General features: G+C 36.3%; 1 protein-coding gene across 1 annotated transcript in view; it reads left to right on the forward strand.

The window, feature by feature from the left end:
* LOC103512818 (protein serrate) overlaps nucleotides 1-16,099 on the forward strand; it is a gene marked incomplete at its 5' end in the record, with an annotated part of 75,706 nt that overhangs the window by 20,619 nt on the left and 38,988 nt on the right. The window contains one exon of the mRNA XM_017445573.2: nucleotides 5,853-5,986. Within this exon, the coding sequence (XP_017301062.1) occupies nucleotides 5,853-5,986 (134 nt within the window). The remainder of the gene's footprint in view (nucleotides 1-5,852; nucleotides 5,987-16,099) is intronic.

A 16,099-nucleotide genomic window follows, 5' to 3' on the forward strand; every position in this document is an offset into this window, starting at 1 on the left:
AATTACTCATGTAAATAATTATGTACAATATCAAGTGAGCATAAGGTATAGTTGTCTCTATTTAATACCTATACTTCTTTACAAATATCTACCATTTACTTTTCATTCGAAGGCACTGGAATTTTGAAATATTTGAGGTCATCTTAACTTGTATCTAGGTATTGAATTGGCAATCAGCAATAATCATGGCAAATGTAGCAGATATTGATTAGGATAATGTTTCTTGAAGTGTTGAAATGAATTGCAAGTTTCTTGCAAAACAGTTGTAGAGAAATGCAGATTACTGATGACTCCATTCAGAACTGTTGCAGGTATAGATAAATTTTACAGGATGCACCATCGTAGACCTTTTTCCGAACACATTAGTTACATTACAGACGATTATTTATATTCTATTAAGATGCTCAAAATACCGTTTCTTGATGGAACCTATGAGTAAAATCACTAAATATAATAAGTTAATAAAGAAAAGGTGATGCTGATAGCATCAGGTAGTGTCTTTTCTCTCCTGAAAAATTGGATGGGAAAGTAAAAAGTCGTTCTACTAATCCTGATTATAACGCACCTTCAGAGAGCTATAAGGTCCTTAGCGAACTAGAAATATTTCTCATGGCCCACCCAGTATTTCCACTTGATATTTGAGAGAGATGCTCAAAATACCGTTTCTTGATGGAACCTATGAGTAAAATTACTAAACACAATAAGTTAATAAAGAAAAGGTGATGCTGATAGCATCAGATCGTGTCTTTTCTCTCCTGAAAAATTGGATGGGAAAGTAAAAAGTCGTTCTACTAATCCTGATTAATAACGCACCTTCAGAGAGCTATAAGGTCCTTAGCGAACTAGAAATATTTCTCATGGCCCACCCAGTATTTCCACTTGATATTTGAGATCTAACATGTAGTTATCCACTTCAACCACTTCTTATACAATAGCAAATAGAACAGAATAGATATATACTGTTTTTGTTATCTTAATCTCTAAGTAGATTACAAACCAGAGACCTTTACCTGATAGATTGACCTTGATATTATCACTGTAAAATCCTAAAGTCTAGATTCAGTACAAATGCATTCAGGTTCAGAATCAGTCTTTTGTTAGGTATTATTAGAAGAAATGCTGATGAGAGGAGTTAAAACTGTAGCTGAAGGACTTTATGAACAACTTGGCGTACCATTTGGAATCAAAAATCCTCCGATTTCGCAATTTCTCTCTCTCTCTCTCTCATCATCAATGTTCACATTGTTCACTCTGATTTTTGTATGTGTCAATGTTTTTGTTTGAGGGTCAGAAATTTGAAATTAAGGTTCGTTTACATTAAAATGAGAAGATCGATTTCGTACCTAGCTATCAATTCGTAGTAAACAGTGTTGCTGGGCAAAAAAATCATGAAAGTTTTTTTTTTCTATTCACCCCATTGTTTCTATTCACCCCATTTTACGGTATTAATTATAAACAACAATAAATAGACCGTTCAATAGGTATAGGGAACCGTCACATTGAAAGCCCCACAGACAAAAGGGATGCAGAAAGAAAAAAAAATAATAGTAGTAGAATTCCTTTTTGATTACCAAGTGTACCTGAATGGGAAATTGGGAACTTGTAACATGATGAGAGAGCTGTTAACCAAGGGAGCAGCTTGAGCCACCAACGCATGTGTGTTGCCACATAGGACTGGAGAGTCTGAAGATTCAGAGGAAATTAGACCAATATCTACAAACAACCTTCCTTGGGTTATCAGATCACAAATGTCCGACGAAGTCAAAGAAATCAGTCCTAAAACCCTTTATCAAAAGACAGAGAGCTCTTTAAGATAATGGCCAAAGGCAAAGGGAAAGTCATGCAAGATCAAATCAGGTTGCAGTGACATAGGACCTACTTTTACCAATACCAACAGAAGACTCTTGTAGTAAAATAGACTTCTAATTTCTAATACATATTATATCGCCTAGTTGTCAGACCAAAGTTTATCTTCTTGAATGGAATACTGTACCCATACAAGGTATAAGTGTGAAGTCCAATCCAACATCTCCTACTGAAATACCTATTATGAAATACTGGAAAGGTGCCAAGTTCCCTAATTCTCCTCCTTACTTATTGTTAAACCTACCTGAAGGTGATCAGCCCATCAACATCCTCCAAGATCAATACAACAATTAACGTTCAAGACACTCTCTCAAAGGTACATGCTGATTTTGCGGGACATTCTAAGAGTCCCTCCCGGTACCTACATAATATACCTACCCCACTCATTGTGCTTCTACTCCTGCTTGCCAACATCCTACTATATTCGATGTTCATACCTTCTACCATCCTAAGTACCTACGGCTCTCTTGGTTTCGTCTGTACTTCCAGGGATCAATCTGCCGGCTCAAGTTATACTCCCAGTTTGTTGCTGCATCCCGACCTGCTACTGTATGTGTGCGTGATGCTGACAAAAATCCATAACCAGAGATTCCCAAGGAAAATAACAAGCTGGGTCCGTCCCTCCGAGAATTTTTTGTGCATATGGTCGCGCTGCGCGCTTTGGTTTTTTGGTTTTCTAGACAAAATTTGCACCACCACTTTCGTGTTCCTGGTAAAAAGACCTTTAATTTGATATATAGGTCGACTGGTTTGGATAAGTCCTTCTATGGGAACAGACAGACACACAGATACCGAAGCGAATACAATAGTCCGTCCCTATACCTTTTATTATTACTATTGTAATTTAATAAAGGAAGGACGGACTAAAAAGGAGGGGAAAAAGGCCAAGGGGAGGGGAAGGCTTTTTTCCCTAAAAAATTTCGACAGTCCACTTGAAAATGCATCCCAGATTGCATTCGAAGGGAAATAATCCCGTGCCATCTTTTGTTGACCCCTTTCAACTTTTTTATACAAAATACTTATCTTCCTGCTTAATTTTTTAGATGCCACTTGAGCTTACATAATAAAAAGATGTTTAAACCGCGATGCTTTTTTTATATCTAAAAAGGATAAGATCTACGGGCGCTTTATCGGGATCACAAGGGAATTGGAGATTGGACTTATGAGTGATTAAAAAAAGAACTGCATTTTAATATGGGATGGAAACATTTGTTGAAGTACGAGTTCTTTTTTTATTTTTTGGTTATGCGATAGGAGTATTTCGTGTAGATATTTCCGGACATAGGCAATATGTAGTATAACTACTAGTGTCCTGTATTTTTTGGTTATGCGATAGGAGTATTTCGTGTAGATATTTCCGGACATAGGCAATATGTAGTATAACTACTAGTGTCCTGGAAAATGTGAAAATAATTCTTGTACTTTACTTTTTTGCTCAAGTCTGAACACGCTTTCAGGAATAAATCACATCCCTCTGGAAAAAGACTCTACCAGACAAATCAAAATGTCAAATCGTCTGGGTCGAAATATCAGGGCATCAGTTCAGTTGGTCAAAAAATTCAACCGGCAATACGATGAGTTGTAAAAGAACGAAGATCCAAATGACAAATAATGTGCAAATGCATTCAGGTTCAGAATCAGTCTTTTGTTAGGTATTATTAGAAGAAATGCTGATGAAAGGAGGTAAAACGGTAGCTGAAGGACTTTATGAACAACTTGGCGTACCATTTGGAATCAAAAATCCTCCGATTTCGCAATTTCTCTCTCTCTCTCTCTCATGGGAGGGACTAATTGAGTAATGGCAGAAACTTTATAATGTCAACTATCTGTTTTGTATCTCACTCAAAATAAATTAAATACTTATTGTTCCTTGAACTCATCTTCAAATCAGAGTACCTACCAAATCCCAAGTCCCTTTCCTTACATTCGGTCCTGGACATAGCAATATTTATTCAAGTAGATATGTACATCATAAATTTTAATACACTCCAACAAACAGGTAGGTAAGTACAGCTATAATTTACACCACAAAGGCAACTTGAATTTTTCCATGGTTTCTGAAAACACTCCGTTAGACTGGTAAGACCTTGGTGGAAAGAAAAACGAAAGTGTACCTCTGAATCATCATGACTCATTCGATGCCAACAGCAGTTCAGTTTTGAATTTGAAGAGCTTTGAAAAAAATGAACATTTTTTTTTCTGTAATACTCGTACCTACATATCTCAATGGATATCATTTCCTCCTTACAAACAAAAGCCAATGGTAGAAAATAGAGTGTCAAGAACATCCAAAAATTAAATGTCTACAAGATCTAAACCATTATTGTCTACTAAATACAATAATGAAATGCCTTCAACATCTGAATCTAACACTCCTAAACTTCATTCTTCTTCATTTTAATCACCGATAGTTCGTTCTAAATTCTAACGTTTTAGAGCACTGGTTTACAATCTCATCCAATTTCTCACGCCACTTGTTCAAAGCGAGCACCTGGGAAAAGAACAATTAAGTTCCAAATTAGACCCACTAAAAGTTTCATTTGGTTTCCCAAAAAATAACAGATCAATGTTCACTTTTTTCACCCTTTGATTTGGTTCGTGTTCTGGTCCATTAATCCGACATTGGTATCTAATCCATAATCAAGCGTCACATTAATTTGAAGCGTTACACATCTTTTCTTTATAGTTTGAGGGAATCTTGAAACTTCAAAGTACTACGTACTAGTATTTCAACAGAAACTGACACACTCGGACAGTCGAACTTCTATTTTTTTTTTTTTTAGGTACATTTTTAAATTCCTGGACTTCCATTTCTTTTCTCCTCTTCCAGACTGCTGCAAGCCATTTGAACTCTAGACACTGTCTATGTGCAGACAATAATAGCATCTAACAATAGACCGAAAATCTGTTATTGTATTCTTCAATAATTAATGATAATCACTTTGTCATTCTCATTAGGTAATTAATCAGTATTATAATCATATGTACTTTTAATCAACGTGACTTTGTGATCGTTTTTGTTGTGGTCAAGTACTAGTGGCGTACTCAGAGATAACTTCAGAAGTTTCTAACTTCAGAACTCCTTTCCAAAAGTAGGTATTATTGAAATAACTATGAGAGCTCTAAATTCTAATTGATTGATTCATTGAATAAGTTCATTCACTTACAATTGGACCTTTTTGGACCTTTGAGTGCACCATACGGGCCCTTTTTGAGTGTTTTCTATAAAGTCTCTTTTAAGTTTCTTCCGCCCAATCACTAATCTTTTCTTTAACTCTGAGCCTGTTTTCCTCCGTAATTTTCTCTATCTATAGATAAAGTGCAATTTATAGCTTTATTATTCCCGTGATTCCGCCACTGCTGTGTATGTACCGTATGAATGCTACTCACAATGTATCAATTAATTCATTAGATATTCCAATATTATTCTGTCGCGTTCAAATTATTGGAAACTATCTGTCCACACACACATCTGGCTAGACAAGGGCTGTCCAAACACCACCACCGGGATGTACAAATGCATTCAGGTTCAGAATCAGTCTTTTGTTAGGTATTATTAGAAGAAATGCTGATGAGAGGATGTAGTTATCCACTTCAACCACTTCTTATACAATAGCAAATAGAACAGAATACATATATACTGTTTTTGTTATCTTAATCTCTAAGTATCTTTTCAAGCATGGGGATGAAGGGACTTTTCAGTCTCATCCTAACAGTACTTATAAATGAGTATAGAGGGAAATGAGGTATACCTACGTTCTGTGATATGAAATTTTAAAATAAGTCCACTACGATTACTTTGATTAGTATGTAACCTTATAGATGTTAAGGTACAGTATTCTTTATTCAAGTAAACAGCTGGCAAATGTGGCTAAGTTCGATCGCGACCGAACCAGAGGGAAACTCCTGACTTGTTTGAGAAAGAACTAATTTTTCTCTAACTACCCAGATAAGATACTAACCAAACTCATTCTCGTTTGTTTCAGATGTAGGCCGGGATGGAGAGGCGAGTTCTGTGATCAATGCAAGCCCTACCCGGGCTGCAAACATGGCTACTGCAATGGTAGCTCCTGGCAATGCATCTGTGATACCAACTGGGGAGGCATCCTGTGTGACCAAGGTAAGTACTTCATCCTCAACAGTTATTTTCCTTCTTCAAATCAGTCTCATTGCTTCTTCAATCTCCGTTCAGACTACTTCAGGTATCCAGAAATGTTTTTCCATTAGCAGATATTATTGAAGACGCAAAGTGATCAACCTCTTCGTATTAGTGACTGCCGCCCAATTAAATAGGGTGAGTGTAGCACCTATGGTCAGGTTAAGGATTTTTTGCATGTTAAAAAAATCGTACCTGCTAGACCGTTATAGCTACAGAGACTGATTTCCGAACCAAGTTCTCCCGACCACATTATTTGTCATTTGGATCTTCGTTCTTTTACAACTCATCGTATTGCCGGTTGAATTTTCCTATCCAGAAATGTTTCTCCATTAGCAGATATTATTGAAGACGCAAAGTGTTCAACCTCTTCGTATTAGTGACTGCCGCCCAATTAAATATTTTTAAATAAACTGTGTGAAATCTGTGCAAGCAGAATAAACACCAAAGCATTTCTCCCAACCAGAAGGATACAAAGCAGAGATTTTTTTTTTAAAGTAGACAAGAGACAATCATGTACAAAAAAACACAATGTTGAATAAAAAGAAGTAAGTACCAACCTAAAGTTACTGTCAAGTTAATGAAGATTGATACCCTTAGCACTCTGGTGCTCGTCCATGTTGCGGAGTATTCTTACTGATTTCCGAACCAAGTTCTCCCGACCACATTATTTGTCATTTGGATCTTCGTTCTTTTACAACTCATCGTATTGCCGGTTGAATTTTTTGACCAACTGAACTGATGCCCTGATATTTCGACCCAGACGATTTGACATTTTGATTTGTCTGGTAGAGTCTTTTTCCAGAGGGATGTGATTTATTCCTGAAAGCGTGTTCAGACTTGAGCAAAAAAGTAAAGTACAAGAATTATTTTCACATTTTCCAGGACACTAGTAGTTATACTACATATTGCCTATGTCCGGAAATATCTACACGAAATACTCCTATCGCATAACCAAAAAATAAAAAAAGAACTCGTACTTCAACAAATGTTTCCATCCCATATTAAAATGCAGTTCTTTTTTTAATCACTCATAAGTCCAATCTCCAATTCCCTTGTGATCCCGATAAAGCGCCCGTAGATCTTATCCTTTTTAGATATAAAAAAAAGCATCGCGGTTTAAACATCTTTTTATTATGTAAGCTCAAGTGGCATCTAAAAAATTAAGCAGGAAGATAAGTATTTTGTATAAAAAAGTTGAAAAGGGTCAACAAAAGATGGCACAGGATTATTTCCCTTCGAATGCAATCTGGGATGCATTTTCAAGTGGACTGTCGAAATTTTTTTAGGGAAAAAAGCCTTCCCCTCCCCTTGGTCTTTTCCCCCTTCTTTTTAGTCCGTCCTTCCTTAAGCGCGCAGCGCGACCATATGCACAAAAAATTCTCGGAGGGACGGACCCAGCTTGTTATTTTCCTTGTGAATCTCTGGTTATGGATTTCCGGCTCAAACTATGGTTACTTTTTTATCAATACAATTTGCATCTGAAATGTGTCTGTCATCTTTATTGTCCTTGATTTCTGTGGACTTACTAATCCCGCAAGTGGAATATTTGGACTAGAAAGGAGCTTGTTTTGTTCATAAGATATTGTTTCAGATAAAGGTATTCGAGGATTTTGAGCTTTGTTTTCACAATCAGCTTCAGCTAAAACCATACGATTTACTTTTCTTCGTTTTTCTGAGAATAAAGTAGACAAGAGACAATCATGTACAAAAAAACACAATGTTGAATAAAAAGAAGTAAGTACCAACCTAAAGTTACTGTCAAGTTAATGAAGATTGATACCCTTAGCACTCTGGTGCTCGTCCATGTTGCGGAGTATTCTTACTGATTTCCAAGTAGACAAGAGACAATCATGTACAAAAAAACACAATGTTGAATAAAAAGAAGCAAGTACCAACCTAAGGTTACTGTCAAGTTAATGAAGATTGATACCCTTGGCACTCTGGTGCTCGTCCATGTTGCGGAGTATTCTTGATTTCCGAACCAAGTTCTCCCGACCACATTATTTGTCATTTGGATCTTCGTTCTTTTACAACTCATCGTATTGCCGGTTGAATTTTTTGACCAACTGAACTGATGCCCTGATATTTCGACCCAGACGATTTGACATTTTGATTTGTCTGGTAGAGTCTTTTTCCAGAGGGATGTGATTTATTCCTGAAAGCGTGTTCAGACTTGAGCAAAAAAGTAAAGTACAAGAATTATTTTCACATTTTCCAGGACACTAGTAGTTATACTACATATTGCCTATGTCCGGAAATATCTACACGAAATACTCCTATCGCATAACCAAAAAATAAAAAAAGAACTCGTACTTCAACAAATGTTTCCATCCCATATTAAAATGCAGTTCTTTTTTTAATCACTCATAAGTCCAATCTCCAATTCCCTTGTGATCCCGATAAAGCGCCCGTAGATCTTATCCTTTTTAGATATAAAAAAAGCATCGCGGTTTAAACATCTTTTTATTATGTAAGCTCAAGTGGCATCTAAAAAATTAAGCAGGAAGATAAGTATTTTGTATAAAAAAGTTGAAAGGGGTCAACAAAAGATGGCACGGGATTATTTCCCTTCGAATGCAATCTGGGATGCATTTTCAAGTGGACTGTCGAAATTTTTTAGGGAAAAAAGCCTTCCCCTCCCCTTGGCCTTTTTCCCCTCCTTTTTAGTCCGTCCTTCCTTTATTAAATTACAATAGTAATAATAAAAGGTATAGGGACGGACTATTGTATTCGCTTCGGTATCTGTGTGTCTGTCTGTTCCCATAGAAGGACTTATCCAAACCAGTCGACCTATATATCAAATTAAAGGTCTTTTTACCAGGAACACGAAAGTGGTGGTGCAAATTTTGTCTAGAAAACCAAAAAACCAAAGCGCGCAGCGCGACCATATGCACAAAAAATTCTCGGAGGGACGGACCCAGCTTGTTATTTTCCTTGGGAATCTCTGGTTATGGATTTTTGGCTCAAACTATGGTTACTTTTTTATCAATACAATTTGCATCTGAAATGTGTCTGTCATCTTTATTGTCCTTGATTTCTGTGGACTTACTAATCCCGCAAGTGGAATATTTGGACTAGAAAGGAGCTTGTTTTGTTCATAAGATATTGTTTCAGATAAAGGTATTCGAGGATTTTGAGCTTTGTTTTCACAATCAGCTTCAGCTAAAACCATACGATTTACTTTTCTTCGTTTTTCTGAGAACTTTCAGGTTGGTATTTGACTAAATCTTGGTCTGTTTTTTTCTTGTCTTTAATTAGACGCTTTTGCTAGTTTTACTTGCTAATTGTATTTCTTTATTCCACGTTTTTACAAATTCTTGTACGTATTAATACATCAGTAATCAAGAATAAAACCAATCCCATCAGTCCAAAGTGTGATGTACACTCAGCCAGCAAACTTGATGACTTGGTGATAACCAGTGAGAGACGTTAATGCCAAAGACATTTGCTACCACCTAACCCTTATTAGTGGCATTACTGAGAATATCCCCATTCCTGTGGTCACCCAGCGCTAAGTAAATGAAGTCATTTTACCGGATATCATCTACATAATTATGTATATGATTGATCATAATGTGACAAGTACATTAGCATTGACATGCCAAACCAGATCGACAACTCGAGAGAAGAGGTAATAAGGTGTACTACTTTAAACTATGGCGATGACAGCTGTGATGGTATGATAACTTGGTGGCAGATTGGTAAATTGGTTAACTCTCCGATGAGTGCCAAAAATCATAATAAAAGCAAAAATCCAAGCGGAAATTTGCATAATCCAGTGGTATTAGCATAGGAATTGTGTGTTTGATGATTTTATTCAGAACGGGACCAAATACAATGGACATAAACATAATGCATGGCTTTGATTTTATTTTTATTCGAAAACAGGGTGTGATGAAAGATGGGATCTCGTATGAATATGTGATTGGAAAGTAGTGAATTTGCAAAAGTAACTAATTCAGAATAAAAACCTACATACCAATAATAGGTAATTATTTACCAGAACTCTTATAATTGTAAAGCAGATGAACTCAGTTGTCTTTGTAAATTCTTTTTCATTGTCAAAGTAGGTTTTTTTTTTCTTTTTTTTTTTAATCGAAAAATCAAAGACTAAGAACTATTTCTCAACATACCTTAGAGGACCCTGTATATTCACTCTCCGTTCGCGTGGGGTCTTGGAACTTCTGATCACAGAGAAAAAAGTCCTTACAAGTTTTGATGTCTTTATTGCATTACGGTTGCACGGCAGGAACACAGATAAAATTTATCTCCTCAGAGGGAAAATGTTTCACCGTCAATGTCCGGTGGTGGTTATTTACGAGTCAAGTACTAGGAGAGTATATGTCCTAACGAGACCATCTCGTTATGGAGCAGTCGATCATTCAATAGAATGCACACTGAGTGAAGATAGTCATGCATGTCGAGCCCTGTACTAGTAGGCTAGAAGCTTTTATTCGTGTAGCTACTAACTGCTTACTTGCACTTGATTATATTGGTGGAGATGACAAAATCTCTTTTCAAATAGGTACATATGGGATTTATGGGATATGACTCAGATGACAAAATTTCAATGCATTGGTGGAGATGACAAATCTACATACATTCGACACTTTAGTAAATTATCTATGTGTGTTTAGTAGCTTTTTTGCTGATATCAATATATGTATGTGTGATAATGCTCAAAAGTACTAAAAAAGAAAACTTACTCATACTCATAAGTTCCTCTATAGGTATGTCTACTATCATATTGGTGGAGATGACAAAATCTCTTTTCAAATATAGGTACATACGGGATTTATGGGATATGACTCAGATGACAAAGTTTCAATGAATTGGTGGAGATGACAAATCTACATACATTCGACACTTTAGTAAATTAGGTACTCTTTTTTGCTGATATGTATCTATGTATGTTCAGTAGCTTTTTTGCTGATATCAATGTATGTATGTGTGATATTGCTCAAAAGTAGGTACTAAAAAAGAAAACTTACTCGTACTCTTTAGTTCCTCTTTAGGTATAATACCAAAGATTGCTAAACGATATTTATCTACAGATAATCCAGACTGAAGAGAATCTATACAGACTAAATGTACGATATGAAAGTGTAACAGTTAAAAAGTCATTTGATTCTTTCCAATGAAGATGTCTATCTGATTATTTCCAAGATGTTTATTTGCAACGGTTGTGTTAGGTTAGTTACCAGACGTATGACGTCACAAGTACGCAGGTGGAATGCATGTTGCAATCACAAACCGGTGGATGGCCAAGATCTTGATCTAGACAGGAACCGAATTCTTCTGAAGCAGGCACTATGACTATCAGAAGAACCTAATATGAATGATCGTGATATCGATCTGATGTTCAGGATGGTTGAGGAGGTAGACGAACCCCTTGGTAACATTAAATTTGAAAATAAATTTGAAAACAGAAAATATATTATGTAGAGCTCTAGAGCTTTAACAGTTTGATTTTGGTTTGAAGATTGATGTAGCTTAACTCCATTCACAAAAAGCAGTTCCGAGGCTGAGGTGTAGGGGCAAACAACCCTAAAGGATGGGTTAAAGTTCTATGAAGATGTAAACTTAGGTACCTAGGTATAGCTCATAATTTCTTTGGGTTTTAGGCAAAAAAAAACTTGAAAAGTACCTCTTAATAACTACGGAATAACACCTGTTCCAATTTACATAGGTAGATCCAAACTTCGTACTAGGAAAAGGGGATAGTAGCAATTTGCTCATTTCTTTAGATTTGTTTACAAGTGCAATATTCAAGACTTGCTGAAAATCAGAGACTTATGTAACACCCTGTATTTTCCTGTATATGAAGTCAACAGTACAACATACTCTAATACCGACTAGTCGGGAATTCAGAGTCGCTTACCGTAAAATAAAAGAGTTATTAAAAGTTTCTGCTCCACAAATAGACCATATAGGTATGTGTGAAGTTTATATTGCACGGGAATCTCAGGTAGGTATGCATATGCCTGATGCTAAGCAGGAATGTGCGGCGGTTTATGGCTCTTAAAGGTACTGAAAGAGGCAGTGTACGAGCACAGGTATACCTGAAATACTGCACGCCATAGGTATGTATAAAACCAAAGATTGATAATCGATATTTATCTACAGATAATCCAGACTGAAGAGAATCTATACAGACTTAATGTACGATATGAAAGTGTAACAGTTAAAAAGTCATTTGATTCTTTCCAATGAAGATGTCTGTCTATCTGATTATTTCCAAGATGTCTATCTGCAACGGTTGTGTTAGGTTAGTTACCAGACGTATGACGTCACAAGTACGCAGGTGGAATGCATGTTGCAATCACAAACCGGTGGATGGCCAAGATCTTGATCTAGACAGGAACCTCTGTCTATCTGATTATTTCCAAGATGTCTATTTGCAACGGTTGTGTTAGGTTAGTTATCAGACGTATGACGTCACAAGTACGCAGGTGGAATGCATGTTGCAATCACAAACCGGTGGATGGCCAAGATCTTGATCTAGACAGGAACCGAATTCTTCTGAAGCAGGCACTATGACTATCAGAAGAACCTAATATGAATGATCGTGATATCGATCTGATGTTCCACCGGGATTTATGGCACGGTCCTTTTGACCACATCGTAAGGCAAAGCTTGGGACACTTTGAGTATTATGTGAAAAGCTTCTTACAGCTTGTAGTCCTGTATAAGAAGGTATGATTATTATAGGTGTTTACTTCTTGTATAATAATTATTACCGCTTTGTTTATTTCCCTACTTTGTTCTTCTTCGTCTGCAAAGGAGAATTGAGGTCGTTTGATTACTTCCAATTTCCAATGGAATTTTCACTTCCGTCTTGCCATTAATTTTCGTTTTTTGCCTCTGACTGCAAGTCCTATCCCCATTCTGTTAGTCCAATGAAAGCCACAGTTGACGTGACAACGAAAAATTTGACCATAAAAAATGCTCGGGACTGAGGAAGATACACTGAATGGAGACACGTGGACAGAAAAGTCCTAAGTACCCCTGGACTAGACAGAACAGGCTAGACAGTTTCGTGTCCATGTCGGTGAGAATTTCGTTTTGTATTGTATTTGGTTCCACCATTTAGGTATAAAACCAAAGATTGCTAATCGATATTTATCTACAGATAATCCAGACTGAAGAGAATCTATACAGACTAAATGTACGATATGAAAGTGTAACAGTTAAAAAGTCATTTGATTCTTTCCAATGAAGATGTCTATCTGCAAGGGTTGTGTTAGGTTAGTTACCAGACGTATGACGTCACAAGTACGCAGGTGGAATGCATGTTGTAATCACAAACCGGTGGATGGCCAAGATCTTCATCTAGACAGGAACCGAATTCTTCTGAAGCAGGCACTATGACTATCAGAAGAACCTAATATGAATGATCGTGATATCGATCTGATGTTCAGGATGGTTGAGGAGGTAGACGAACCCCTTGGTAACATTAAATTTGAAAATAAATTTGAAAACAGAAAATATATCTATTATGTAGAGCTCTAGAGCTACAGTTTGATTTTGGTTTGAAGATTGATGTAGCTTAACTCCATTCACAAAAAGCAGTTCCGAGGCTGAGGTGTAGGGGCAAACAACCCTAAAGGATGGGTTAAATTCGTTTTTCTGAGAACTTTCAGGTTGGTATTTGACTAAATCTTGGTCTGTTTTTTTCTTGTCTTTAATTAGACGCTTTTGCTAGTTTTACTTGCTAATTGTATTTCTTTATTCCACGTTTTTACAAATTCTTGTACGTATTTGTACATCAGTAATCAAGAATAAAACCAATCCCATCAGTCCAAAGTGTGATGTACACTCAGCCAGCAAACTTGATGACTTGGTGATAACCAGTGAGAGACGTTAATGCCAAAGACATTTGCTACCACCTAACCCTTATTAGTGGCATTACTGAGAATATCCCCATTCCTGTGGTCACCCAGCGCTAAGTAAATGAAGTCATTTTACCGGATATCATCTACATAATTATGTATATGATTGATCATAATGTGACAAGTACATTAGCATTGACATGCCAAACCAGATCGACAACTCGAGAGAAGAGGTAATAAGGTGTACTACTTTAAACTATGGCGATGACAGCTGTGATGGTATGATAACTTGGTGGCAGATTGGTAAATTGGTTAACTCTCCGATGAGTGCCAAAAATCATAATAAAAGCAAAAATCCAAGCGGAAATTTGCATAATCCAGTGGCATTAGCATAGGAATTGTGTGTTTGATGATTTTATTCAGAACGGGACCAAATACAATGGACATAAACATAATGCATGGCTTTGATTTTATTTTTATTCGAAAACAGGGTGTGATGAAAGATGGGATCTCGTATGAATATGTGATTGGAAAGTAGTGAATTTGCAAAAGTAACTAATTCAGAATAAAAACCTACATACCAATAATAGGTAATTATGATCGTAGTTTCTTGTAATTAATTCATAAATTGGAACAATTGCAAGCAAAACATCAGTTTTGTCCCTAAGTTCAATCGGAAGAGCGTGTAGATCGTAGTTTCTTGTAATTAATTCATAAATTGGAACAATTGCAAGCAAAACATCAGTTTTGTCCCTAAGTTCAATTAATCCTAATGTTACAATACTTGCAGTTTGTAGTGTTCAGGGTGACAGTTTTGTGTCAATCAGGCTGTAAGTTGTAGGAGGTGTGGCCTACGATTGACAGCCAATGGTTGTCTATTCTTAAACCTTTGACGTTTGTTAACCTAATAAATTAACGTGATTTCAACTACATATAACGCAGTTTCTTTCCTACCTGGATGACTCATTTATGGAATCAGATTTATTTCTTTGTACCGAACCAGACATTTACATGAAAGTCTGAATTTGAAGATCGGGAGGACCCGTTCAAAATTTCTTTGGGGGAAAAAAATAATTAAAAGTTGTATGATCGAAAAAAAAAGTTAAAAAAAGGTTGTGAGAGATGTCATATTACAATGATGGATAACATGATTATTTGTTAACCCAATAAATTAACGTGATTTCAACTACATATAACAGTTTCTTTCCTACCTGGATGACTCATTTATGGAATCAGATTTATTCCTTTGTACCGAACCAGACATTTACATGAAAGTTTGAATTTGAAGATCGGGAGGACCCGTTCAAAATTTCTTTGGGGGAAAAAATAATTAAAAGTTGTATGATCGAAAAAAAAAGTTAAAAAAAGGTTGTGAGAGATGTCATATTACAATGATGGATAACATGATTTAACAGTTTCTTTCCTACCTGGATGACTCATTTATGGAATCAGATTTATTTCTTTGTACCGAATCAGACATTTACATGAAAGTCTGAATTTGAAGATTGGGAGGACCCGTTGAAAATTTCTTTGGGGGAAAAAAATAATTCAAAGTTGTATGATCGAAAAAATAGTTAAAAAAAGGTTGTGTGAGATGTCATATTACAATGATGGATAACATGATTTTGTATGCTGTAGGTCGGTGCTATCATATCTTTTTTCTTACCAAAATGTGTCTATAACATGATTTTGTATGCTGTAGGTCGGTGCTATCATATCTTTTTTCTTACCAAAATGTGTCTAAATTATTTATTCGAGCTTGAGTTTAACTGTTCATATTTTGATTGATCTCTGATCGTATCAAACTAACAACCACGTCTACATTAATTTCCCATTGTATAAGCTGAACACTGTTTCGGAGGGTAACGTGTGAAAATGGGTAAAGAATTCAGGAGCAAAATTCGAGAAATTACGCAATGACTTTATCATTACTTACTTCTTCTTTTTATGCTGTAAACGGAAAAAGGTTAAGACCTAGAATAGGTCTCACAGACGTGCTGAATGTCTGATAGACGAAGATTCTATATCGGAAGAATTTCCCGCCCCACACGTTCCGATGAGACCAAGACCTATAGGTCTGTCAGACAGTCTGGGCGTAAGTCGTGGGCATAACAAATAGACTATTCTGTTGCCTAAGGTGAGTTGATTTACAAACAACCTGATAAGATATCCAGTTGCCCATAAGCCCATAAACGTAATAATGTCGGTAGTATAGTTAATACTCGGTGATAAAGAAGACATT

Source organism: Diaphorina citri, unplaced genomic scaffold, assembly GCF_000475195.1.
Source record: "Diaphorina citri unplaced genomic scaffold, Diaci psyllid genome assembly version 1.1 scaffold888, whole genome shotgun sequence".
NCBI lineage: Eukaryota > Metazoa > Arthropoda > Insecta > Hemiptera > Psyllidae > Diaphorina > Diaphorina citri.